Source organism: Salvelinus alpinus, chromosome 6 (genome assembly GCF_045679555.1).
Source record: "Salvelinus alpinus chromosome 6, SLU_Salpinus.1, whole genome shotgun sequence".
Lineage (NCBI taxonomy): Eukaryota > Metazoa > Chordata > Actinopteri > Salmoniformes > Salmonidae > Salvelinus > Salvelinus alpinus.
Window position 1 is genome coordinate 89,722,821 of NC_092091.1, and position 27,496 is coordinate 89,750,316.

Here is a 27,496-nt window from a genome sequence, read left to right on the forward strand (position 1 = left end):
GAGGTGTTGGTCCTGTGGGGTAATACTATGAGGTGTTACTATGAGGTGTTGGGTCCTGTGGGGTAATACTTATGAGGTGTTACTATGAGGTGTTGGGTCCTGTGGGGTAATACTATGAGGTGTTACTATGAGGTGTTGGGTCCTGTGGGGTAATACTATGAGGTGTTGGGTCCTGTGGGGTAATACTATGAGGTGTTGGGTCCTGTGGGGTAATACTAAGAGGTGGTGGGTCCTGTGGGGTAATACTATGAGGTGGTGGGTCCTGTGGGGTAATACTATGAGGTGGTGGGTCCTGTGGGGTAATACTATGAGGTGTTGGTCCTGTGGGGTAATACTATGAGGTGTTATTATGAGGTGTTGGGTTCTGTGGGGTAATACTATGAGGTGTTGGGTCCTGTGGGGTAATACTATGAGGTGTTGGGTCCTGTGGGGTAATACTATGAGGTGTTGGGTCCTGTGGGGTAATACTATGAGGTGGTGGGTCCTGTGGGGTAATACTATGAGGTGGTGGGTCCTGTGGGGTAATACTATGAGGTGTTGGTCCTGTGGGGTAATACTATGAGGTGTTGGGTCCTGTGGGGTAATACTATGAGGTGTTGGGTCCTGTGGGGTAATACTATGAGGTGTTGGGTCCTGTGGGGTAATACTATGAGGCGTTGGGTCCTGTGGGGTAATACTATGAGGTGGTGGGTCCTGTGGGGTAATACTATGAGGTGTTGGGTCCTGTGGGGTAATACTATGAGGTGTTGGGTCCTGTGGGGTAATACTATGAGGTGTTGGGTCCTGTGGGGTAATACTATGAGGTGGTGGGTCCTGTGGGGTAATACTATGAGGTGGTGGGTCCTGTGGGGTAATACTATGAGGTGTTGGGTCCTGTGGGGTAATACGACTGGCTCAGGATCTGTTATGTACCCAGTCTTCTGCTGACCGGATTGGTCTCTGACCTCTCCTCTCCCTCCTCCCTCCAGACCCTACCTGGTGAACCTCCTCCCCTGTCTCACCAGGATCACTAAGAGACAGGAGGAGACTGTTCAGGAGACCCTGGCTGCTGCCGTTCCGAAGATCATGTCTGCTCTGGGACACTTCGCTAACGACGGAGAGGTCAAGGTACACACACACAACACACCACACACCACACCACACACCACACACCACACACACACACACACACACACACTCACTCCTGTGTGTAGAACTCAAAGACCCCCAGAACAACCTCCATTAAAATGTTCTATAAAAAGCCTTGAGTTACAGAGAATAATGGAAGTATTGATGTCCCCTGTCCTCTTTCTGTATCTGTTGTAGAATGAAGCTATAAGGCACCTCGGGGGTTTGTGGTATATGGCCAATATACCACGGCTAAGGGCTGTTCTTAAACTCGACGCAAAGAGGAGTGCCTGGATACAGCCCTTAGCCGTGGTATATTGGCCATATACCACAAACCCCAGAGGTGCCTTACTGCTATTATAAACTGGTTACCAACGTAATTTGAGCAGTAAAAATACATGTTTTGTCATACCCGTGGTATACGGTCTGATATACCACGGCTGTCAGCCAATCAGCATTCAGGGCTCGAACCACCCAGTTTATAATCGTCTTTATAACCATTGTCTGATGGTGCCTGACGGTGTCTGATGGTGTCTGATGGTGTCTGACGGTGTCTGACGGTGTCTGACGGTGTCTGACGGTGTCTGACGGTATCTGACGGTATCTGGCGGTGTCTGACGGTGCCTGACGGTGTCTGATCTGATATGTGCAGGTGTTGTTGAAGTCGTTTGTGGCCAACCTGAAGTCCGCTTCTCCTACGATCCGCCGGACGGCCGCCTCCTCAGCGGCTAATATGTGTCAACACTCTAGACGGTCCTCCTACTTCTACACCTGGCTGCTCAACGTCCTGCTGGGTCAGTACCAAACACAACCACTCCTTAGCACAGGGGATCATCCATTACACCTGGCTGCTCAACGTCCTGCTGGGTCAGTACCAAACACAACCACCCCTTAGCACAGGGGATCATCCATTACACCTGGCTGCTCAACGTCCTGCTGGGTCAGTACCAAACACACCCACTCCTTAGCACAGGGGATCATCCATTACACCTGGCTGCTCAACGTCCTGCTGGGTCAGTACCAAACACACCCACTCCTTAGCACAGGGATCATCCATTACACCTGGCTGCTCAACGTCCTGCTGGGTCAGTACCAAACACAACCACTCCTTAGCACAGGGATCATCCATTACATTTAGCCGTGGGACCGTTTTTCCTTGAGCGGATAGTTGTGTGGGGGGCGGGGGGGTAAAACATAGTTATAAATAATTTGTACCCTGCAGGGATCCCAAACAGATGTAGTGTTTGTGCTATGACCTCATATGTCTCTCTATTTGTGCGTCGGGATACTTGGGAACAGATTTCCTGGTGATTTTTTTACAGTCTTTTATGTCCAAAAATAATATATAAAGACTTGCTCAGAAAACTTGGGGGTCTAATAGTCTGTTGAGGAACCCTGCAGCTGGAGGGGAAATGAAGACCTGTCCACCCAGCCAATCAGAAGGCAACAGGAAGAGATTCACCATCATGTTTCTGTCCATCCAATCCCTTCAGATGTGTTGTAGTGTCTATTTTGCAGGGGCTTGATTTGGAATTCAAAAGAGGTCTCTCTCTCTCTCTCTCTCCCTCGCTCTCTCTCTCTCTCCCTCTCTCTCTCCAGGTCTGTTGGTTCCTGTAGACGAGGAACATCCTAACCACCTGGTTCTGGGGGTGTTGTTAACCCTTCGCTACCTGATGCCTCAACTACAGCAACAGGACAGGACCACCAGCCTGAAAGGAAGCTTCGGAGTCATGAGGAAGGAGGCAGACTTACAGCCCACGCCCGAACAGCTACTGCAAGTCAGTCTGTGTGTGTGTATCAGGTGTGTGTGTATCAGGTGTGTGTGTATCAGGTGTGTGTGTATCAGGTGTGTGTGTGTGTGTATCAGGTGTGTGTGTGTATCTGGTGTGTGTGTGTATCTGGTGTGTGTGTGTATCTGGTGTGTGTGTGTATCTGGTGTGTGTGTGTAGCTGGTGTGTGTGTCTGTGTGTGTGTATCTGGTGTGTGTATCTGGTGTGTGTGTATCTGGTGTGTGTGATTCTGGTGTGTGTATCTGGTGTGTGTGATTCTGGTGTGTGTGTGTATCAGGTGTGTGTGTGTGTGTGGTGTGTCTGGTGTGTGTGTATCTGGTGTGTGTGTATCTGGTGTGTGTGATTCTGGTGTGTGTGTGTATCAGGTGTGTGTGTGTGTATCTGGTGTGTATCTGGTGTGTGTGTGTATCTGGTGTGTGTGTGTGTATCTGGTGTGTGTGTGATTCTGGTGTGTGTGTATCTGGTGTGTGTGATTCTGGTGTGTGTGTGTATCTGGTGTGTGTGTATCTGGTGTGTGTGATTCTGGTGTGTGTGTGTGTTAACTTTTTTTATAACGTGTGTGTGTTTTAAGGTCACATGCACAAGTACAGTGTAATGCCTTTCCTCCATCTCCAACCACAACGATACATGAATAAGTAACAACGTAATACTGGACAGAAAACACGGGAGAAATATGAATGAACACAATACAGTCATTCAGCGTATTAAACCCAGGGTCAGTTCCAATCCCCTGGTGTCTCTGTGTGTGTGTGTAGGTCTATGAGTTGACTCTACACTACACTAATTTCCGCGACGCATATAAGGCCCTCCCCCGCCCCCCTTTCGGAAAAGCTGACCACGACTCCATTTTGTTGATTCCAGCCTACAAACAGAAACTAAAACAACAAGCTCCCGCGCTCAGGTCTGTTCAACGCTGGTCCGACCAATCTGAATCCACGCTTCAAGACTGCTTCGATCACGCGGATTGGAATATGTTCCGCATTGCGTCCAACAACAATATTGACGAATATGCTGATTCGGTGAGCGAGTTCATTAGGAAGTGCATTGACGATGTCGTACCCACAGCAACGATTAAAACATTCCCAAACCAGAAACCGTGGATTGACGGCAGCATTCGCGTGAAACTGAAAGCGCGAACCACTGCTTTTAACCAGGGCAAGGTGACCGGAAGCATGACCGAATACAAACAGTGTAGCTATTCTCTCCGCAAGGCAATCAAACAGGCTAAGTCCCAGTACAGAGACAAAATCGAGTCGCAATTCAACAGCTCAGACACAAGAGGTATGTGGCAGGGTCTACAGTCAATCACGGATTACAAAAAGAAAACCAGCCCCGTCGCGGACCAGGATGTCTTGCTCCCAGACAGGCTAAACAACTTTTTTGCCCGCTTTGAGGACAATACAGTGCCACTGACACGGCCCCCTACCAAAACCTGCGGGCTCTCCTTCACTGCAGCCGAGGTGAGTAAAACATTTAAACGTGTTAACCCTCGCAAGGCTGCACGCCCAGACGGCATTCCCAGCCGCGTCCTCAGAGCATGCGCAGACCAGCTGGCTGGTGTGTTTACGGACATATTCAATCAATCCTTATCCCAGTCTGCTGTTCCCACATGCTTCAAGAGGGCCACCATTGTTCCTGTTCCCAAGAAAGCTAAGGTAACTGAGCTAAACGACTACCGCCCCGTAGCACTCACTTCCGTCATCATGAAGTGCTTTGAGAGACTAGTCAAGGACCATATCACCTCCACCCTACCGGACACCCTAGACCCACTCCAATTTGCTTACCGACCCAATAGGTCCACAGACGACGCAATCGCAACCACACTGCACACTGCCCTAACCCATCTGGACAAGAGGAATACCCATGTGAGAATGCTGTTCATCGATTACAGCTCAGCATTTAACACCATAGTACCCTCCAAACTCGTCATCAAGCTCGAGACCCTGGGTCTCGACCCCGCCCTGTGCAACTGGGTCCTGGACTTCCTGACGGGCCGCCCCCAGGTGGTGAGGGTAGGTAACAACATCTCCACCCCGCTGATCCTCAACACTGGGGCCCCACAAGGGTGCGTTCTGAGCCCTCTCCTGTACTCCCTGTTCACCCACGACTGCGTGGCCATGCACGCCTCCAACTCAATCATCAAGTTTGCGGATGACACTACAGTGGTAGGCTTGATTACCAACAACGACGAGACGGCCTACAGGGAGGAGGTGAGGGCCCTCGGAGTGTGGTGTCAGGAAAATAACCTCACACTCAACGTCAACAAAACAAAGGAGATGATTGTGGACTTCAGGAAACAGCAGAGGGAGCACCCCCCTATCCACATCGACGGGTCAGTAGTGGAGAAGGTGGAAAGTTTTAAGTTCCTCGGTGTACACATCACGGACAAACTGAATTGGTCCACCCACACAGACAGCGTTGTGAAGAAGGCGCAGCAGCGCCTCTTCAACCTCAGGAGGCTGAAGAAATTCGGCTTGTCACCAAAAGCACTCACAAACTTCTACAGATGCACAATCGAGAGCATCCTGTCGGGCTGTATCACCGCCTGGTACGGCAACTGCTCCGCCCACAACCGTAAGGCTCTCCAGAGGGTAGTGAGGTCTGCAGAACGCATCACCGGGGGCAAACTACCTGCCCTCCAGGACACCTACACCACCCGATGTCACAGGAAGGCCATAAAGATCATCAAGGACAACAACCACCCAAGCCACTGCCTGTTCACCCCGCTATCATCCAGAAGGCGAGGTCAGTACAGGTGCATCAAAGCAGGGACCGAGAGACTGAAAAACAGCTTCTATCTCAAGGCCATCAGACTGTTAAACAGCCACCACTAACATTTAGCGGCCGCTGCCAACATACTGACTCAACTCCAGCCACTTTAAAAATGGGAATTGATGGAAATTATGTAAAAATGTACCACTAGCCACTTTAAACAATGCCACTTAATATAATGTTTACATACCCTACATTACCCATCTCATATGTACATATGTATAAGCCAGAAACCATTATACACAGGCAGTTAGAACAGCCAAGGCTAGCTTTTTCAAGCAGAAATTTGCTTCCTGCAACACAAATTCAAAAAAGTTCTGGGACACCGTAAAGTCCATGGAGAATAAGAACACCTCCTCCCAGCTTCCAACCGCTCTGAAGATAGGAAACACTGTCACCACCGACAAATCCACTATAATTGAGAATTTCAATAAGCATTTTTCTACGGCTGGCCATGCTTTCCACCTGGCTACCCCTACCCCGGACAACAGCACTGCCCTCCCCTCTGCTACTCGCCCAAGCCTTCCCCGTTTCTCTTTCTCCCAAATACAGTCAGCTGATGTTCTAAATGAGCTGCAAAATCTGGACCCTTACAAATCAGCCGGGCTAGATAATCTGGACCCTTTCTTTCTAAAACTATCTGCTGAAATTGTTGCCACCCCTATTACTAGCCTCTTCAACCTCTCTTTCGTGTCGTCTGAGATCCCCAAAGATTGGAAAGCAGCTGCGGTTATCCCCCTCTTCAAAGGGGGGGACACTCTTGACCCTAACTGCTACAGACCTATATCTATCCTACCCTGCCTTTCTAAGGTCTTCGAAAGCCAAGTCAACAAACAGATTACCGACCATTTCGAATCCCACCACACCTTCTCCGCTATGCAATCTGGTTTCAGAGCTGGTCATGGGTGCACCTCAGCCACGCTCAAGGTCATAAACGATATCGTAACCGCCATCGATAGGAAACAATACTGTGCAGCCGTATTCATTGACCTGGCCAAGGCTTTTGACTCTGTCAATCACCACATCCTCATCGGCAGACTCGACAGCCTTGGTTTCTCTAATGATTGCCTCGCCTGGTTCACCAACTACTTCTCTGATCGAGTTCAGTGTGTCAAATCGGAGGGTCTGTTGTCCGGGCCTCTGGCAGTCTCTATGGGGGTGCCACAGGGTTCAATTCTTGGACCGACTCTCTTCTCTGTATACATCAATGATGTCGCTCTTGCTGCTGGTGATTCTCTGATCCACCTCTACGCAGACGACACTATTCTGTATACTTCTGGCCCTTCTTTTGACACTGTGTTAACAACCCTCCAGGCGAGCTTCAATGCCATACAACTCTCCTTCCGTGGCCTCCAACTGCTCTTAAATACAAGTAAAACTAAATGCATGCTCTTCAACCGATCGCTGCCTGCTCCTGCCCGCCTGTCCAACATCACTACTTTGGACGGCTCTGACTTAGAATATGTGGACAACTACAAATACCTAGGTGTCTGGTTAGACTGTAAACTCTCCTTCCAGACTCACATCAAACATCTCCAATCCAAAGTCAAATCTAGAATTGGCTTCCTATTCCGCAACAAAGCATCCTTTACTCATGCTGCCAAACATACCCTTGTAAAACTGACCATCCTACCAATCCTCGACTTCGGTGATGTCATTTACAAAATAGCCTCCAAAACCCTACTCAATAAATTGGATGCAGTCTATCACAGTGCCATCCGTTTTGTCACCAAAGCCCCATATACTACCCACCACTGCGACCTGTACACTCTCGTTGGCTGGCCCTCGCTTCATACTCGTCGCCAAACCCACTGGTTCCAGGTCATCTACAAGACCCTGCTAGGTAAAGTCCCCCCTTATCTCAGCTCGCTGGTCACCATAGCAGCACCTACCTGTAGCACGCGCTCCAGCAGGTATATCTCTCTAGTCACCCCCAAAACCAATTCTTCCTTTGGACGCCTCTCCTTCCAGTTCTCTGCTGCCAATGACTGGAACGAACTACAAAAATCTCTGAAACTGGAAACACTTATCTCCCTCACTAGCTTTAAGCACCAGCTGTCAGAGCAGCTCATAGATTACTGCACCTGTACATAACCCATCTACAATTTAGCCCAAACAACTACCTCTTTACCTACTGTATTTATTTATTAATTTATTTTGCTCCTTTGCACCCCATCATCTCTGTCTCTACTTTGCACTTTCTTCCACTGCAAACCAACCATTCCAGTGTTTTTTATTTTTTATTTTACTTGCTGTGTTGTATTCACTTCGCCTCCATGGCCTTTTTATATTTTTATTTATTTATACATATATTTGTTTGCCTTCACCTCCCTTATCTCACCTCACTTGCTCTCATTGTATATAGACTTATTTTTTTCACTGTATTATTGACTATATGTTTGTCTTACTCCATGTGTAACTATGTGTTGTTGTATGTGTCGAACTGCTTTGCTTTATCTTGGCCAGGTCGCAATTGTAAATGAGAACGTGTTCTCAATTTGCCTACCTGGTTAAATAAAGGTTAAATAAAAAAATAAGAAAATACTGTACTCTATACCATCTACTGCATCTTGCCATCTTTATGTAATACATGTACCACTAGCCACTTTAAACTATGCCACTTTATGTTTACATACCCTACATTACTCATCTCATATGTATATACCGTACTCTATACCATCTACTGCATCTTGCCATGCCGTTCTGTACCACCACTCATTCATATATCTTTATGTACATATTCTTTATCCCTTTACACTTGTGTGTGTGTATAAGGTAGTAGTTGTGGAATTGTTAGGTTAGATTACTTGTTGGTTATTACTGCATTGTTGGAACTAGAAGCACAAGCATTTCGCTACACTCGCATTAACATCTGCTAACCATGTGTATGTGACTAATAAAATTTGATTTGATTTGATTTGAGCATGGTGACCACAACCTGGTGTCTGTGTGTGGGTCTATGAGTTGACTCTACACTACACCCAGCATGGTGACCACAACGTGGTGTCTCTGTGTGTGTGTAGGTCTATGAGTTGACTCTACACTACACCCAGCATGGTGACCACAACGTGGTGTGTGTGTGTGTGTGTGTGTGTGTGTGTAGGTCTATGAGTTGACTCTACACTACACCCAGCATGGTGACCACAACGTGGTGTCTCTGTGTGTGTGTGTGTGTGTGTGTGTGTAGGTCTATGAGTTGACTCTACACTACACCCAGCATGGTGACCACAACGTGGTGACCGCCTCTCTGGAACTGATGCAGCAGATGTTCCGGACTCCTCCCCCAGAGCTACTGCACATGCTCATTACGCCCGGCAGCGTTCCTCACGCCAGCGTGTTCCGACAGGACGTCGAGAGACGCGCCCACTCCGGCAGCATCCTGGAGTTCATTGGTTAGTTCCACCCGTCAATCAAACGAATAATGCTTGGTCGTTGGTGGATTGCTCTGTCGGTTAAATCTTTAGTTTCAAATTACAACGCCCAGTCGTTGGGTGAATGCTCTGCCAGTCACTGTACAGAGCTCCGCCTCCTGTCTCTCTGTTTACTGTTTTGCTGTCTGCTGATTGGTCCCAAAAGGCTCACTCCACACTGAGTATGCAAAACACCTTCCTAATATTGAGTTGCCCCCCTCTTCTACCCTCAGAACTGCCTCAATTCGTCGGGGCGTGGGACTCTACAAGGTGTCGAAAGTGTTCCACAGGGATGCCGGCCCATGTTGACTCCAATGCTTCCCACAAGTTGTGTCAAGTGGCGACAGCGTAGCCTAGTGGTTAGAGTGTAGAGGCGACAGCGTAGCCTAGTGGTTAGAGTGTAGAGGCGACAGCGTAGCCTAGTGGTTAGAGCGTTGGACTAGTAACCGAAAGGTTGCAAGTTCAAATCTCCGAGCTGACAAGGTAAAAATCTGTTGTTCTGCCCCTGAACAAGGCAGTTAATCCACTGTTCCTAGGCCGTCATTTAAAATAAGAATTTGTTCTTAACTGACTTGCCTAGTTAAATAAAGGTAAAATAAAATTAAAAAAAGTTGGCTGTATGTCCTTTGGGTGGTGGACCATTCTTGATTCACACGGGAAACTGTTGAGCGTGAAAAACCCAGCAGCGTTGCAATTCTTGACGCACCTGGCACCTACTACCAGACCCCGGTCAAAGGCACATGAATATTTTGTCTTGTCCGTTCACCCTCTGAATGGCACACATACAATCCATGTCTCAAGGCTTAAAAATCCTTCTTTAACCTGTCTCCTCCCCTTCATCTACACTGATTGAAGTGGATTTAACAGGTGACATAAATAAGGGATCATAGCTTTCACCTGGATTCACCTGGTCAGTCTACCTCATGGAAAGAGCAGGTGTTCTTAATGTTTTGTACACTCAGTGTATCGTGAACTACTAGTGACCAGAGCCCTATTCTCTATATAGGGAATAGGCACCCTCTCCCATTGCCTCTCTCACTAACTAATTTGCGTCTCTTCCTCTGTCTGTCTGGGGTATAATGGCTATTTCCCATGGGGCTTTTCTTATTTTCTCTCCTTCACTTCCTGTTCCTGTGTGTGTTCTTCCTGTTTCCTGCCTGCAGCCGGGGGCGGGTCTTCCTGTAATAGTCCACTCCTCCTCAGAAAACAGAAAGGTGATTTAACAACTCTCTCCTGTGTACTGCTCCCTCTATCTGACACAGTGTTTCCCAAACCTCTCCTCCAGCATCCCCATTCATCATGTTTTCATGTCCTGGACTAGTTTGGTGTATTCCTGGACTAGTTTGGTGTATTCCTGGACTAGTTTGGTGTATTCCTGGACTAGTTTGGTGTATTCCTGGACTAGTTTGGTGTATTCCTGGACTAGTTTGGTGTATTCCTGGACTAGTTTGGTGTATTCCTGGACTAGTTTGGTGTATTCCTGGACTAGTTTGATGCATTCCTGGACTAGTTTGGTGTATTCCTGGACTAGTTTGGTGTATTCCTGGACTAGTTTGGTGTATTCCTGGACTAGTTTGATGCATTCCTGGACTAGTTTGATGCATTCCTGGACTAGTTTGGTGTATTCCTGGACTAGTTTGGTGTATTCCTGGACTAGTTTGGTGTATTCCTGGACTAGTTTGGTGTATTCCTGGACTAGTTTGGTGTATTCCTGGACTAGTTTGGTGTATTCCTGAACTAGTTTGGTGTATTCCTGGACTAGTTTGGTGCATTCCTGGACTAGTTTGGTGTATTCCTGGACTGGTTTGGTGTATTCCTGGACTGGTTTGATGTATTCCTGGACTGGTTTGGTGTATTCCTGGACTAGTTTGGTGTATTCCTGGACTAGTTTGGTGTATTCCTGGACTAGTTTGGTGTATTCCTGGACTAGTTTGGTGTATTCCTGGACTAGTTTGGTGTATTCCTGGACTAGTTTGGTGTATTCCTGGACTAGTTTGGTGTATTCCTGGACTAGTTTGGTGTATTCCTGGACTAGTTTGGTGTATTCCTGGACTAGTTTGGTGCATTCCTGGACTAGTTTGGTGCATTCCTGGACTAGTTTGGTGCATTCCTGGACTAGTTTGATGCATTCCTGGACTAGTTTGGTGTATTCCTGGACTAGTTTGGTGTATTCCTGGACTAGTTTGATGCATTCCTGGACTAGTTTGGTGCATTCCTGGACTAGTTTGGTGCATTCCTGGACTAGTTTGGTGTATTCCTGGACTAGTTTGGTGTATTCCTGGACTAGTTTGGTGTATTCCTGGACTAGTTTGGTGCATTCCTGGACTAGTTTGATGCATTCCTGGACTAGTTTGGTGTATTCCTGGACTAGTTTGGTGTATTCCTGGACTAGTTTGGTGTATTCCTGGACTAGTTTGGTGTATTCCTGGACTAGTTTGGTGTATTCCTGGACTAGTTTGGTGTATTCCTGGACTAGTTTGGTGCATTCCTGGACTAGTTTGGTGCATTCCTGGACTAGTTTGGTGCATTCCTGGACTAGTTTGGTGCATTCCTGGACTAGTTTGGTGCATTCTTGGACTAGTTTGATGCATTCCTGGACTAGTTTGGTGTATTCCTGGACTAGTTTGGTGTATTCCTGGACTAGTTTGGTGTATTCCTGGACTAGTTTGGTGTATTCCTGGACTAGTTTGATGCATTCCTGGACTAGTTTGATGCATTCCTGGACTAGTTTGATGCATTCCTGGACTAGTTTGATGCATTCCTGGACTAGCACGTCTGATGACACTAAAGGAGAAGTTGGGCATCAGTTGATCAGTTGAATCAGGTTGGGGTCCCAGAGGAGAGGTTGGAGAACCATTGGTCTAACACAGCTTTCTCTAACGCTGTGTTACAGTGGTCCTCTTTAACACAGCTTTCTCTAACGCTGTGTTACAGTGGTCCTCTTTAACACAGCTTTCTCTAACGCTGTGTTACAGTGGTCCTCTTTAACACAGCTTTCTCTAACGCTGTGTTACAGTGGTCCTCTTTAACACAGCTTTCTCTAACGCTGTGTTACAGTGGTCCTCTTTAACACAGCTTTCTCTAACGCTGTGTTACAGTGGTCCTCTTTAACACAGCTTTCTCTAACGCTGTGTTACAGTGGTCCTCTTTAACACAGCTTTCTCTAACGCTGTGTTACAGTGGTCCTCTTTAACACAGCTTTCTCTAACGCTGTGTTACAGTGGTCCTCTTTAACACAGCTTTCTCTAACGCTGCTGACTGGTCTTGTTGAGACTGTTACAGTAGTCCTCTTTAACACAGCTTTCTGTAACGCTGCTGACTGGTCTTGTTGAGACTGTTACAGTAGTCCTCTTTAACACAGCTTTCTCTAACGCTGTGTTACAGTAGTCCTCTTTAACACATCTTTCTCAAACGCTGCTAACTGGTCATGTTGCAGTAGCCATCTTTATCCTGTCTGTGTGTCCCAGGCAAGATGCTGTCGGGGGAGGAGGAGGGGTTGGAGGACGACCCTGAGAGGGCAGAGGTCACCACCGGGGCCTTTACAGGTGAGACAGAATACAGGAACATCACCATTCATATCACTCAAGCTCCTCAAAATGACACTCCTCAGTCTCTAAATGTGTCTGGCAAAGAAAACCTCTTTGCGTTTAAATGACTGACCCTGAAAAAAGGAAAAAAGCCCTTCCAAAATGAGGAAGTATTTCTAGTGATTTGTTCCTCGCCCCTCTCTCCACGTGAGTTGATCCAGGTGCCTCGACGTTCCATAGAGGAGAACCTACACCGGTTGCAGGATCTGGTCCACTCTTAACATGTTTCTAGAGAGACTCCGAAACAACATATGGCGTCTTAATAACACATAGGCCATCTCTGTGTGGCCCACCTTCCGAAAAGTTATCTAAACCCATCATCAATTCACTCACAATCCTACTCCTTTGTTCCACGATTAGGATCTATGTTTTGGGGGGAGGGGTGACGTCCTATATCCTTCCATCAGTGGAGTGACGAGGGTGGGGGGGAGGTCAGAGGGTTAATGTGACTAATTTATTTATTTTTTATTTATTTTTTTAATAAATTTTACCCCCTTTTCTCCCCAATTTTCGTGGTATCCAATCGCTAGTAATTACTATCTTGTCTCATCGCTACAACTCCCGTACGGGCTCGGGAGAGACGAAGGTCGAAAGTCATGCGTCCTCCGAAGCACAACCCAACCAAGCCGCACTGCTTCTTAACACAGCGCGCCTCCAACCCGGAAGCCAGCCGCACCAATGTGTCGGAGGAAACACCGTGCACCCGCCCCCCTTGGTTAGCGCGCACTGCGCCCGGCCCGCCACAGGAGTCGCTGGAGCGCGATGAGACAAGGATATCCCTACCGGCCAAACCCTCCCTAACCCGGACGACGCTAGGCCAATTGTGCGTCGCCCCACGGACCCCCCGGTCGCGGCCGGCTGCGACAGAGCCTGGGCGCGAACCCAGAGACTCTGGTGGCACAGCTAGCGCTGCGATGCAGTGCCCTAGACCACTGCGCCACCCGGGAGGCCCTCATTTAGTGTTTTCTTTGTACTCCTCTGTCAATATAAATGACATGAAAAAAAATATATTGTATCTCTCTCAAAAGAATACTGGAAACCAACCCTAACTAACTGAACACTAGAGAGACTCAAACCAGGGTTGTATTCATTAGTGCACCAAAAAAAATAAAGAAAAATATTTACGACTGAAATTCCAGGTTGTTCCTCTTTGTTTCCGTCGGTTTTCATCTGACCCTGGAGTACTATTTGATCATACAATAGTCTTAATCAGGGTATGGGATACTAACCCCTGTTTGTTGTATTGAAAGATGAGGTTGAGAGAGGCTGATGGTTAAATGTGTCTCCCATCTTGACTCAGCCTCTGTCGCGGGCGCCGACGCCACCGCCCAGGTGGTCGACATCATTACCCAGCAGCCCCGTTCCTCACAGCATGCTCTGCAGCCCGGCGAGTCCGTGGACCTCGGTGGCGCCTCCTCGGAACAAGGAACGACTGCCCTCGGGACCTCCGGAACCGTCTCCGGCGGCGAGGGAGGGGCGGGGACTCCCGAGTCGCCCAATGACAACACAGCGGATGAGGACATGCTCAGCCACAGCTCCAGCGGGGCTAACGTTACCCCGGAAACGGCCGACTACGCCACACCGGAGAACGCGGAGATGCCCGACGGGCCCCTGCTGGACCCCCTAGGAAACCCCTCGCTGCCCCCGAGCGCCGACTCATCACAGACCACCACAGAGGGGCCGGACTCGGCCGTCACGCCTTCAGACGTCGCTGAACTCGTAAGTCTGTCTGCCGTGTAGGAGTTAATTATTTGATTGATTTTACTAGAAGCGAAAACACTCGATTGTCCTCCGATGTTGCTGATCTGGGGGACTAGAGATTGGAGTTGGAGTTGGAATGAGTGATTTGAATCAGTAGAATGGTCAATGTTTCCCAGACCATGGAGCTAACCATAGAATTAGACTCAGTAGAATGGACAAGGTTTCCCCAGAGCATGGAGCTAACCATAGAATTAGACTCAGTAGAATGGACAAGGTTTCCCCAGACCATGGAGCTAACCATAGAATTAGACTCAGTAGAATGGACAAGGTTTCCCCAGACCATGGAGCTAACCATAGAATTAGACTCAGTAGAATGGACAAGGTTTCCCCAGACCATGGAGCTAACCATAGAATTAGACTCAGTAGAATGGACAAGGTTTCCCCTGACCATGGAGCTAACCATAGAATTAGACTCAGTAGAATTGACAATGTTTCCCAGACCATGGAGCTAACCATAGAATTAGACTCAGTAGAATGGACAAGGTTTCCCAGACCATGGAGCTAACCATAGAATTAGACTCAGTAGAATGGACAAGGTTTCCCCAGAGCATGGAGCTAACCATAGAATTAGACTCAGTAGAATGGACAAGGTTTCCCCAGACCATGGAGCTAACCATAGAATTAGACTCAGTAGAATGGACAAGGTTTCCCCAGACCATGGAGCTAACCATAGAATTAGACTCAGTAGAATGGACAAGGTTTCCCCAGACCATGGAGCTAACCATAGAATTAGACTCAGTAGAATAGACAAGGTTTCCCCAGACCATGGAGCTAACCATAGAGTTAGACTCAGTAGAATGAGGTGAACTCATCAGTGTGCAGGTTTCTGGTTGGAACCCACTAAATGCCATTGTTTGCATGTGTTAAACACTGAGGCTCACAATTGTTGGCGTAACTTTGCTTTGAGTGGGAATGTCCGTTCTTCTAATTCTAATTCTATGGTCTGCCCTCCTCCCCCCCCACCCCACCCCGTGACACGCAGTCGCGTTCGCGGTTGCCACGGGTGATGGTGGAGCCGCCGTTTGAGGCCCCTCCCTCTCCGACCTCCACCGAGGGTCCAGACGCTTCCGACAGCGACTCTTCCGTCTACTCCTCCTCTTCCTCCTCTACCTCCGCCGCCGCTGCTGCTTCTTCTTCTTCCTCCTCCTCTTCTGGCGCAGACACTTCCTCTAGCGGTAGTAGCAAGGTGATTGGCTGATTGGTTGATGATGTCAGAGGGGAGGGGGAAGGGAATACCTGGCTGTAGTTCCGTTTTGTTCTTGTCACTCTCGTCCGTCCGACCCCGTCCCCCTTTCCTTAAGACCGGTACGTGCACTCTACTCCCTGCTGAGAACCGCCCCCTTCTCCCCCCTCTCTCGTTTCCATGGCAATCTGATTGGTTGCTTTCCCCATCCTTCTTGTTTGGGGATTATTAGTTTTCTAAGAAAGATCATTGAAACTCTTCAGAAATCTAAAACAAATCCCACTTTCCCCCCCCTCCCCTCCTTCTCCCCCTCCCCTCCTTCCTCCCCTCCTTCCCCCTCTTCCATCCCCCCTCGCTCCCCCTCCCCTCCTTCCCCCTCTTCCCCCCTCCCCTCCTTCCCACTCTTCTCCCCTCCTTCCCCCTTTCCCCCCTCCCCTCCTTCTCCCCCTCCTTCCCCCTTTCCCCCCCTGCTCCCCCTCTCCTGATCTAGTTATCTCTCTGTTTTTCTCTTGTGTTTTCTCTTGTATTATTATGGAGTGAGTTCTGTAGTAACTGTTAACCCACATCCTGGTTCCTCCTGTGTGCAGGTTGAGTCAAACCCAGTTCAGTGTTTTAGTTATAGGGTTGCACAAATCTGCAGACTTTTCCAGAAATCCTGGACGGGAAGATTTCCTGCTTATTCCCCTCTGATTCCGGGAATCTTCCAACTGGGATTTTGGGAAAACCTGGGAATTTAGGAAAAGTTGCCATAATTTTGCGTCCCAATTTAGAGATCTACCAATGTCCCCTGAGTGCTTCTCAATCCCAAAGGATGTTAAGCAGTAGACTGTCGTTATACCCGGTAGACTGTCGTTATACCCGGTAGACTGTCGTTATACCCGGTAGACGGTCGTTATACCCGGTAGACGGTCGTTATACCCGGTAGACTGCCGTTATACCCGGTAGGCTGCCGTTATACCCGGTAGGCTGCCGTTATACCCGGTAGACTGCCGTTATACCCGGTAGACTGCCGTTATACCCGGCAGACTGTCGTAATACCCGGCAGACTGTCGTAATACCCGGCAGACTGTCGTAATACCCGGCAGACTGTCGTAATACCCGGCAGACTGTCGTAATACCCGGCAGACGGTCGTAATACCCGGCAGACGGTCGTAATACCCGGCAGACGGTCGTAATACCCGGCAGACGGTCGTTATACCCGGCAGACGGTCGTTATACCCGGCAGACTGTCGTTATACCCGGCAGACTGTCGTATTACCCGGCAGACTGTCGTAATACCCGGCAGACTGTCGTAATACCCGGCAGACTGTCGTAATACCCGGCAGACTGTCGTAATACCCGGCAGACGGTCGTAATACCCGGCAGACGGTCGTAATACCCGGCAGACTGTCGTTATACCCGGCAGACTGTCGTAATACCCGGCAGACTGTCGTAATACCCGGCAGACTGTCGTAATACCCGGCAGACTGTCGTAATACCCGGCAGACTGTCGTAATACCCGGCAGACTGTCGTAATACCCGGCAGACTGTCGTAATACCCGGCAGACTGTCGTAATACCCGGCAGACTGTCGTAATACCCGGCAGACGGTCGTAATACCCGGCAGACGGTCGTAATACCCGGCAGACGGTCGTAATACCCGGCAGACTGTCGTAATACCCGGCAGACTGTCGTAATACCCGGCAGACTGCCGTTATACCCGGCAGACTGCCGTTATACCCGGCAGACTGCCGGGTAGACTGCCGTTATACCCGGCAGACTGCCGTTATACCCGGTAGACGGTCGTTATACCCGGTAGACGGTCGTTATACCCGGTAGACGGTCGTTATACCCGGTAGACGGTTGTTACCAGCTGATTATTACCAGTAACTATCAAGACAGTAGACGTGTTCTTGTCTGCTGAACTGACATACTGTAGTGTTGAATAATGAGCCTCAGACACTGATGTGTGTCTCTGTGTGTGTCTGTGTCTGTGTGTGTCTGTGTATCTCTCTCTGTCTCTGTGTGTCCCTCTGTGTGTGTCTCTGTCTCTCTCTCTGTCTCTGTGTCTGTCTCTGTGTGTCTGTCTCTGTGTGTCTGTCTCTGTGTGTGTGTAGGTGTTGGACACCAGTGAGAGCCTGTATTCAGGGATGCAGATCGGAACTTTACAGGATGAGGAAGAAGAGGGAGCCGCACCTTCATCACACCCTGAACCCTTCTCCCAGTCCGCACTGGGTACGACACACACACACACACACACACACACACACACACACACACACACACACACACACACACACACACACACACACTGCACTGCACTGGGTACGACACACACACACACACACACACACACACACACACACACACACACACACACTGCACTGGGTATAACACACTACACTACACACACAGTACACACGTGCTAAGCACACACATACATGTTACAAACACGTACATACAGTACACACTCCCCCTCTCACCTCTCTACACACTGACGTTGTGGTTGCTGTTGTAGCTCTGAGTAGACCCCACCTCCTAGAGGGCAGAGGTCACAACAGACAGGCGTCAGACAGCAGTGTGGATCACCTCATACCAAAGGAGGAACCAGCGGAGACCACAGAGCTGGAGAACAAGGTACACACACACACAAGGAGAGACACACACACACACGGAGAGACACACACACACACACACACACACACACGGAGAGAGACACACACGGAGAGAGAGGGAGAGACACCGAGCTGGAGAACAAGGTACACACACGGAGAGAGACACACACACACACACACGGAGAGACACACACACACACACACACACGGAGAGACACACACACACACACATACGGAGAGACACACACACACGGAGAGAGACACACACGGAGAGAGAGGGAGAGACACCGAGCTGGAGAACAAGGTACACACACGGAGAGAGACACGGACGCACACCGTACTGCTCATGCACATCTTTACAACCGTTACAACCAATACACCGTTACAACCGTTACACCGTTACAACCGATACACCGTTACAACTGATACACCGTTACAACCGATACACCGTTACACCGTTACAACCGATACACCGTTACAACCGATACACCGTTACAACTGATACACCGATACACCGTTACAACCGATACACCGTTACAACCGATACACCGTTACAACCGATACACCGTTACAACCGATACACCGTTACAACCGATACACCGATACAACCGATACACCGTTACAACCGATACACCGTTACAACCGTTACAACCGATACACCCGATACACCGTTACAACCGTTACAACCGATACACCGTTACAACCGTTACAACCGTTACAACCGTTACAACCGATACACCGTTACAACCGATACACCGTTACACCGTTACAACCGATACACCGTTACACCGTTACAACCGATACACCGTTACAACCGATACACCGTTACAACCGATACACCGTTACAACCGATACACCGTTACAACCGATACACCGTTACAACCATTACAACGATACACCATTACAACTGTTACAACCGTTACCACCGTTACAACTGATACACCGTTTCAACCGATATACCGTTACCACATATACACCGTTACCACGGTTACACCGTTACAACCGATACACCGTTACAACCGATACACCGTTACAACCGATACACCGATACACCGTTACCACCGTTACCACCTATACACCGTTACCACGGGTACACCGTTACAACCATTACAACCGTTACACCTTTACAGACATGCATTGATCAGTCTTTTGGGTGACAGTATGTTATTTATAAACTTAAGAGAATTGAAGTCTAATCAAGTTTAAATATCTCATATAGTCTGCCAATGACGTCAGGTAAAACCCCCACTAATTTATAATATCTCATATAGTATGAGATATTTAGGCATGTTTAGATTTCACATTTGTCTTTTCTGATTGGCCAATGTTGTTGTCTGTGTTATTTTGACTGGTTGTGATTGGTTAATTGTTGTTTCATCCCCCAGCCATCGAGGATAAAGGGTCCGATTGGCCACTACACAGACCAAGGGGCGGAGCCACTGGTTCACTGTGTACGACTCCTCTCTGCCTCCTTCCTGCTGACTGGACAGAAGAATGGTACGAGTCAGAGAGACGTGTCTCTGACCTGTGTGTGTGTCTCTGACCTGTGTGTGTGTGTCTCTGACCTGTGTGTGTGTCTCTGACCTGTGTGTGTGTCTCTGACCTGTGTGTGTGTCTCTGACCTGTGTGTGTGTCTCTGACCTGTGTGTGTGTCTCTGACCTGTCTGTGTGTCTCTGACCTGTGTGTGTGTCTCTGACCTGTGTGTGTGTCTCTGACCTGTCTGTGTGTCTCTGACCTGTGTGTGTGTGTCTCTGACCTGTGTGTGTGTGTCTCTGACCTGTGTGTGTGTGTCTCTGACCTGTGTGTGTGTGTCTCTGACCTGTGTGTGTGTCTCTGACCTGTGTGTGTGTCTCTGACCTGTGTGTGTGTCTCTGACCTGTCTGTGTGTCTCTGACCTGTGTGTGTGTGTCTCTGACCTGTGTGTGTGTGTCTCTGACCTGTGTGTGTGTCTCTGACCTGTGTGTGTGTGTCTCTGACCTGTGTGTGTGTCTCTGACCTGTGTGTGTGTCTCTGACCTGTCTGTGTGTGTCTCTGACCTGTGTGTGTGTGTCTCTGACCTGTGTGTGTGTGTCTCTGACCTGTGTGTGTGTCTCTGACCTGTCTGTGTGTGTCTCTGACCTGTGTGTGTGTCTCTGACCTGTGTGTGTGTCTCTGACCTGTGTGTGTGTCTCTGACCTGTGTGTGTGTCTCTGACCTGTGTGTGTGTCTCTGACCTGTGTGTGTGTCTCTGACCTGTGTGTGTGTCTCTGACCTGTGTGTGTGTCTCTGACCTGTGTGTGTGTGTCTGACCTGTGTGTGTGTCTCTGACCTGTGTGTGTGTGTCTCTGACCTGTGTGTGTGTGTCTCTGACCTGTGTGTGTGTGTGTCTCTGACCTGTGTGTGTGTGTGTCTCTGACCTGTGTGTGTGTCTCTGACCTGTGTGTGTGTCTCTGACCTGTGTGTGTGTGTCTCTGACCTGTGTGTGTGTCTCTGACCTGTGTGTGTGTCTCTGACCTGTGTGTGTGTCTCTGACCTGTGTGTGTGTCTCTGACCTGTGTGTGTGTCTCTGACCTGTGTGTGTGTCTCTGACCTGTGTGTGTGTTTCTGACCTGTGTGTGTGTGTCTCTGACCTGTGTGTGTGTGTGTCTCTGACCTGTGTGTGTGTGTGTCTCTGACCTGTGTGTGTGTCTCTGACCTGTGTGTGTGTGTCTCTGACCTGTGTGTGTGTGTCTCTGACCTGTGTGTGTGTCTCTGACCTGTCTGTGTGTGACTCTGACCTGTGTGTGTGTCTCTGACCTGTCTGTGTGTCTCTGACCTGTGTGTGTGTCTCTGACCTGTGTGTGTGTCTCTGACCTGTGTGTGTGTCTCTGATCTGTGTGTGTGTCTCTGACCTGTGTGTGTGTCTCTGACCTGTGTGTGTGTCTCTGACCTGTATGTGTGTCTCTGACCTGTGTGTGTGTCTCTGACCTGTGTGTGTCTCTGACCTGTGTGTGTGTCTCTGACCTGTGTGTGTGTCTCTGACCTGTGTCTGTGTCTCTGACCTGTGTGTGTGTCTCTGACCTGTGTGTGTGTCTCTGACCTGTGTGTGTGTTTCTGACCTGTGTGTGTGTGTCTCTGACCTGTGTGTGTGTGTGTGTCTCTGACCTGTGTGTGTGTGTGTCTCTTACCTGTGTGTGTGTATCTCTGACCTGTGTGTGTGTGTCTCTGACCTGTGTGTGTGTCTCTGACCTGTCTGTGTGTGTCTCTGACCTGTGTGTGTGTCTCTGACCTGTCTGTGTGTCTCTGACCTGTGTGTGTGTCTCTGACCTGTGTGTGTGTCTCTGACCTGTGTGTGTGTCTCTGACCTGTGTGTGTGTCTCTGACCTGTGTGTGTGTCTCTGACCTGTGTGTGTGTGTCTGACCTGTGTGTGTGTCTCTGACCTGTGTGTGTGTGTGTCTCTGACCTGTGTGTGTGTGTCTCTGACCTGTGTGTGTGTGTCTCTGACCTGTGTGTGTGTGTGTCTCTGTGTGTGTGTGTGTCTCTGACCTGTGTGTGTGTCTCTGACCTGTGTGTGTGTGTCTCTGACCTGTGTGTGTGTCTCTGACCTGTGTGTGTGTCTCTGACCTGTGTGTGTGTCTCTGACCTGTGTGTGTGTCTCTGACCTGTGTGTGTGTCTCTGACCTGTGTGTGTGTTTCTGACCTGTGTGTGTGTGTCTCTGACCTGTGTGTGTGTGTCTCTGACCTGTGTGTGTGTGTGTCTCTGACCTGTGTGTGTGTCTCTGACCTGTGTGTGTGTCTCTGACCTGTGTGTGTGTGTCTCTGACCTGTGTGTGTGTGTCTCTGACCTGTGTGTGTGTCTCTGACCTGTCTGTGTGTGACTCTGACCTGTGTGTGTGTCTCTGACCTGTCTGTGTGTCTCTGACCTGTGTGTGTGTCTCTGACCTGTGTGTGTGTCTCTGACCTGTGTGTGTGTCTCTGATCTGTGTGTGTGTCTCTGACCTGTGTGTGTGTCTCTGACCTGTGTGTGTGTCTCTGACCTGTCTGTGTGTCTCTGACCTGTGTGTGTGTCTCTGACCTGTGTGTGTCTCTGACCTGTGTGTGTGTCTCTGACCTGTGTGTGTGTCTCTGACCTGTGTCTGTGTCTCTGACCTGTGTGTGTGTCTCTGACCTGTGTGTGTGTCTCTGACCTGTGTGTGTGTTTCTGACCTGTGTGTGTGTGTCTCTGACCTGTGTGTGTGTGTGTGTCTCTGACCTGTGTGTGTGTGTGTGTCTCTGACCTGTGTGTGTGTGTGTGTCTCTGACCTGTGTGTGTGTGTGTCTCTGACCTGTGTGTGTGTGTCTCTGACCTGTGTGTGTGTGTGTCTCTGACCTGTGTGTGTGTGTGTCTCTGACCTGTGTGTGTGTCTCTGACCTGTGTGTGTGTCTCTGACCTGTGTGTGTGTGTCTCTGACCTGTGTGTGTGTGTCTGACCTGTGTGTCTCTCTGACCTGTGTGTGTGTCTCTGACCTGTGTGTGTGTCTCTGACCTGTGTGTGTGTGTGTGTCTCTGACCTGTGTGTGTGTGTGTGTCTCTGACCTGTGTGTGTGTCTCTGACCTGTGTGTGTGTCTCTGACCTGTGTGTGTGTGTGTGTCTCTGACATGTGTGTGTGTGTGTGTGTGTCTCTGACCTGTGTGTGTGTGTGTGTCTCTGACCTGTGTGTGTGTGTGTGTGTGTCTCTGACCTGTGTGTGTGTGTGTGTGTGTGTGTGTGTCTCTGACCTGTGTGTGTGTGTGTGTGTGCAGGGCTGGTCTCTGATAAAGAGGTCCGTGTCAGTGTGAAGGTTCTAGCAGTCAGCTGTATTGGAGCAGCAGCTGCTCTTCATCCTGAAGTCTTCTTCAACTCCCTGTACCTGGAGCCACTGGACGGAGTTACACAGCAGGGTAGGAACACACACCTTACCACTACACACACACCGTAGGACTACACACACACCGTACGACTACACACACACCGTAGGACTACACACACACCGTACGACTACACACACACCACACGACTACACACACACCGTAGGACTACACACACACCGTAGGACTACACACACACCGTAGGACTACACACACACCGTAGGACTACACACACACACACCGTAGGACTACACACACACACACCGTAGGACTACACACGCACCACACGACTACACACGCACCACACGACTACACACACACCACACGACTACACACACACCGTAGGACTACACACACACCGTAGGACTACACACACACGTAGGACTACACACACACCGTAGGACTACACACACACCGTAGGACTACACACACACCGTAGGACTACACACGCACCACACGACTACACACGCACCACATGACTACACACACACCACACGACTACACACACACCGTAGAACTACACACACACCACACGACTACACACACACCGTAGGACTACACACACACCACACGACTACACACATCATGCACATCGCATGCATGCACGCAAACACACATACACCTCACCTCTCTCTCTCTCTCTCGCTCTCTCTGTCTCTGTGTGTCTCTCTCTCTCTGTCTCTCTCTCTGTCTCTGTGTGTCTCTCTCTCTCTGTCTCTCTCTCCTTCTCTCTGTCTCTCTCTCCTTCTCTCTGTCTCTCTCTCTCTGTCTGTCTCTCTCTCTCTGTCTGTCTCTCTGTCTACAGAGCAGCAGTATATCAGTGATGTGTTGTGTCTGGTCAGTCATGGAGACCCTCAGGTCAGAGGTGTCACAGGGGTGTTGTGTGGTTCTGTAATCCACTCTGCTCTCACCAAGACACGTTACAACATACACACCTGGATGACCAGCGTACACACCTCTACAGGTAGGAGGGATTCATTATATTACTGTACAGCAGTTAGTTTAGAGATATTCCCCGGGAACCCCACTGTAACTGTGGATTGTCCAGTTAACACCAGTCACTATCAGGAGACTTCATATCAAACATCACATTCCTCTAGTCAACGATCATTATTATCTCTGTCAGTCACAGGTCCTGGATAAATGGTTGCTTTGGTCTCCTTTCAACCCTCTCTCCTCTCATCTCATCTCCTCTCTTCTCCCTCCCTCTGTCCCCTCTCTCTCTCTCCCTGTCCCCTCTCTCTCTCTCCTCTCTCCTCTCCCTCCCTCCCTCTGTCCCCCTCTCTCCTCTCCCTCCCTCTGTCCCCTCTCTCTCTCTCCCTGTCCCCTCTCTCTCTCTCCTCTCTCCTCTCCCTCCCTCCCTCTGTCCCCTCTCTCCTCTCCCTCCCTCTGTCCCCTCTCTCTCCTCTCCCTCCCTCCCTCTGTCCCCTCTCTCTACTCTCCTCTCTCCTCTCCCTCCCTCCCTCTGTCCCCTCTCTCCTCTCCTCTCCCTCCCTCTGTCCCCTCTCTCTCCTCTCCTCTCCCTCCCTCCCTCTGTCCCCTCTCTCTCCTCTCCTCTCTCCTCTCCCTCCCTCTGTCCCCTCTCTCTCCTCTCTCCTCTCCCTCCCTCCCTCTGTCCCCTCTCTCTCCTCTCCTCTCTCCTCTCTCCTCTCCCTCCCTCTGTCCCCTCTCTCCTCTCCTCTCTCCTCTCCCTCCCTCTGTCCCCTCTCTCTCCTCTCCTCTCCCTCCCTCCCTCTGTCCCCTCTTTCTCCTCTCCTCTCTCCTCTCCCTCCCTCTGTCCCCTCTCTCCTCTCCTCTCCCTCCCTCTGTCCCCTCTCTCTCCTCTCCTCTCCCTCCCTCCCTCTGTCCCCTCTCTCTCCTCTCCTCTCTCCTCTCTCCTCTCCCTCCCTCTGTCCCCTCCCTCTCCTCTCCTCTCCCTCCCTCTGTCCCCTCTCTCTCCTCTCCTCTCCCTCCCTCCCTCTGTCCCCTCTCTCTCCTCTCCTCTCCCTCCCTCCCTCTGTCCCCTCCCTCTCCTCTCCCTCCCTCTGTCCCCTCTCTCCTCTCCCTCCCTCTGTCCCCTCTCTCTCTCTCCCTGTCCCCTCTCTCTCTCTCCTCTCTCCTCTCCCTCCCTCCCTCTGTCCCCTCTCTCCTCTCCCTCCCTCTGTCCCCTCTCTCTCCTCTCTCCTCTCTCCTCTCCCTCCCTCCCTCTGTCCCCTCTCTCTACTCTCCTCTCTCCTCTCCCTCCCTCCCTCTGTCCCCTCTCTCCTCTCCTCTCCCTCCCTCTGTCCCCTCTCTCTCCTCTCCTCTCCCTCCCTCCCTCTGTCCCCTCTCTCTCCTCTCCTCTCTCCTCTCTCCTCTCCCTCCCTCTGTCCCCTCTCTCTCCTCTCTCCTCTCCCTCCCTCCCTCTGTCCCCTCTCTCTCCTCTCTCCTCTCCCTCCCTCCCTCTGTCCCCTCTCTCCTCTCCTCTCTCCTCTCCCTCCCTCTGTCCCCTCTCTCTCTCCTCTCCCTCCCTCTGTCCCCTCTCTCTCCTCTCCTCTCCCTCCCTCCCTCTGTCCCCTCTTTCTCCTCTCCTCTCTCCTCTCCCTCCCTCTGTCCCCTCTCTCCTCTCCTCTCCCTCCCTCTGTCCCCTCTCTCTCCTCTCCTCTCCCTCCCTCCCTCTGTCCCCTCTCTCTCCTCTCCTCTCTCCTCTCTCCTCTCCCTCCCTCTGTCCCCTCCCTCTCCTCTCCTCTCCCTCCCTCTGTCCCCTCTCTCTCCTCTCCTCTCCCTCCCTCCCTCTGTCCCCTCTCTCTCCTCTCCTCTCCCTCCCTCCCTCTGTCCCCTCCCTCTCCTCTCCCTCCCTCTGTCCCCTCTCTCTCCTCTCCTTCCCTCTGTCCCCTCTCTCTCCTCTCCTCTCCTTCCCTCCCTCTGTCCCCTCTCTCCTCTCCTCTCTCCTCTCCCTCCGTCTGTCCCCTCTCTCTCCTCTCTCCTCTCCCTCCCTCTGTCCCCTCTCTCTCCTCTCTCCTCTCCCTCCCTCTGTCCCCTCCCTCTCCTCTCCTCTCCCTCCCTCTGTCCCCTCTCTCTCCTCTCCTCTCCCTCCCTCCCTCTGTCCCCTCTCTCTCCTCTCCTCTCCCTCCCTCCCTCTGTCCCCTCTCTCCTCTCCTCTCTCCTCTCCCTCCGTCTGTCCCCTCTCTCTCCTCTCTCCTCTCCCTCCCTCTGTCCCCTCTCTCTCCTCTCCTCTCCCTCCCTCCCTCTGTCCCCTCCCTCTCCTCTCCCTCCCTCCCTCTGTCCCCTCTCTCTCTAGGTAACCCGTTGTCCCTGGTGGATCTAGTTCCTGTACTACAGAACACTCTGAAGGACGAGTCCTCTGTCACCTGTAAGATGGCCTGCTCTGCAGTCAGGGTAAGAGACGGAGAGAGTGTGTGTGTGTGTGTGTATTAACCTGTGTGTGTGTGTGTGTGTGCGTGTCTGACTGTGTCTGACTCTGTGTGTGTCTGACTCTGTGTGTGTCTGACTCTGTGTGTGTGTGACTCTGTGTGTGTGTGTGTGTGTGTGTGTGTGTGTGTGACTCTGTGTGTGTGTGTGTGTGTATTAACCTGTGTGTGTGTGTGTGTGTGTGTGTGTGTGTGTGTGTGTGTGTGTTGCAGCACTGCATCATGACTCTCTGTAGCAGTACTCTGAGTGAGTTGGGCCTGCATCTCCTGGTTGACCTGCTGACCTTAAAGGACTGTTCCTATTGGCTGGTCAGGACGGAACTCCTGGACACTCTGGCAGAGATAGATTTCCGGTAAGAGTTCCAGAATCTGCCTCCAAACGTTCCAGAATCAGATTCCAGATTCTCTTGTTGGATTCAGTTTGGCCTTCAAATCATAATGAATACTGGACCTGATCCTAGATCAGAACTCCTACTCTGATCATCATAATGAATACTGGACCTGATCCTGGATCAGATCTACTCTGATCATCATAATGAATACTGGACCTGGTCCTGGATCAGAACTCCTACTCTGATCATCATAATGAATACTGGACCTGATCCTGGATCGGAACTCCTACTCTGATCATCTTTATGAATACTGGACCTGATCCTGGATCAGAACTCCTACTCTGATAATCTTTATGAATACTGGACCTGATCCTAGATCAGAACTCCTACTCTGATCATCTTAATGAATACTGGACCTGATCCTGGATCAGAACTTCTACTCTGATAATCTTTATGAATACTGGACCTGATCCTGGATCAGAACTCCTACTCTGATCATCTTTATGAATACTGGACCTGATCCTGGATCAGAACTCCTACTCTGATCATCTTTATGAATACTGGACCTGATCCTGGATCAGAACTCCTACTCTGATCATCTTTATGAATACTGGACCTGATCCTAGATCAGAACTCCTACTCTGATCATCTTAATGAATACTGGACCTGATCCTGGATCAGAACTTCTACTCTGATAATCTTTATGAATACTGGACCTGATCCTG

General features: G+C 50.1%; 1 protein-coding gene across 4 annotated transcripts in view; it reads left to right on the top strand.

Annotated features, from left to right (window-relative positions):
* Positions 1 to 968: 968 nt before the first annotated feature.
* Positions 969 to 27,496, top strand: part of htt (huntingtin) — a gene marked incomplete at its 5' end in the record, with an annotated part of 141,519 nt that continues 114,991 nt past the window's right edge. For 3 of the 4 annotated variants that reach the window (XM_071408303.1, XM_071408304.1, XM_071408305.1), the window contains 14 exon segments: positions 969 to 1,107; positions 1,760 to 1,901; positions 2,707 to 2,885; positions 8,857 to 9,061; positions 10,243 to 10,293; positions 12,547 to 12,624; positions 13,967 to 14,385; positions 17,706 to 17,823; positions 18,107 to 18,225; positions 19,589 to 19,700; positions 22,946 to 23,083; positions 23,856 to 24,014; positions 26,310 to 26,407; positions 26,653 to 26,792. In XM_071408303.1, the coding sequence (XP_071264404.1) occupies positions 969 to 1,107; positions 1,760 to 1,901; positions 2,707 to 2,885; positions 8,857 to 9,061; positions 10,243 to 10,293; positions 12,547 to 12,624; positions 13,967 to 14,385; positions 17,706 to 17,823; positions 18,107 to 18,225; positions 19,589 to 19,700; positions 22,946 to 23,083; positions 23,856 to 24,014; positions 26,310 to 26,407; positions 26,653 to 26,792 (2,097 nt within the window). 4 annotated transcript variants of the gene reach the window in all.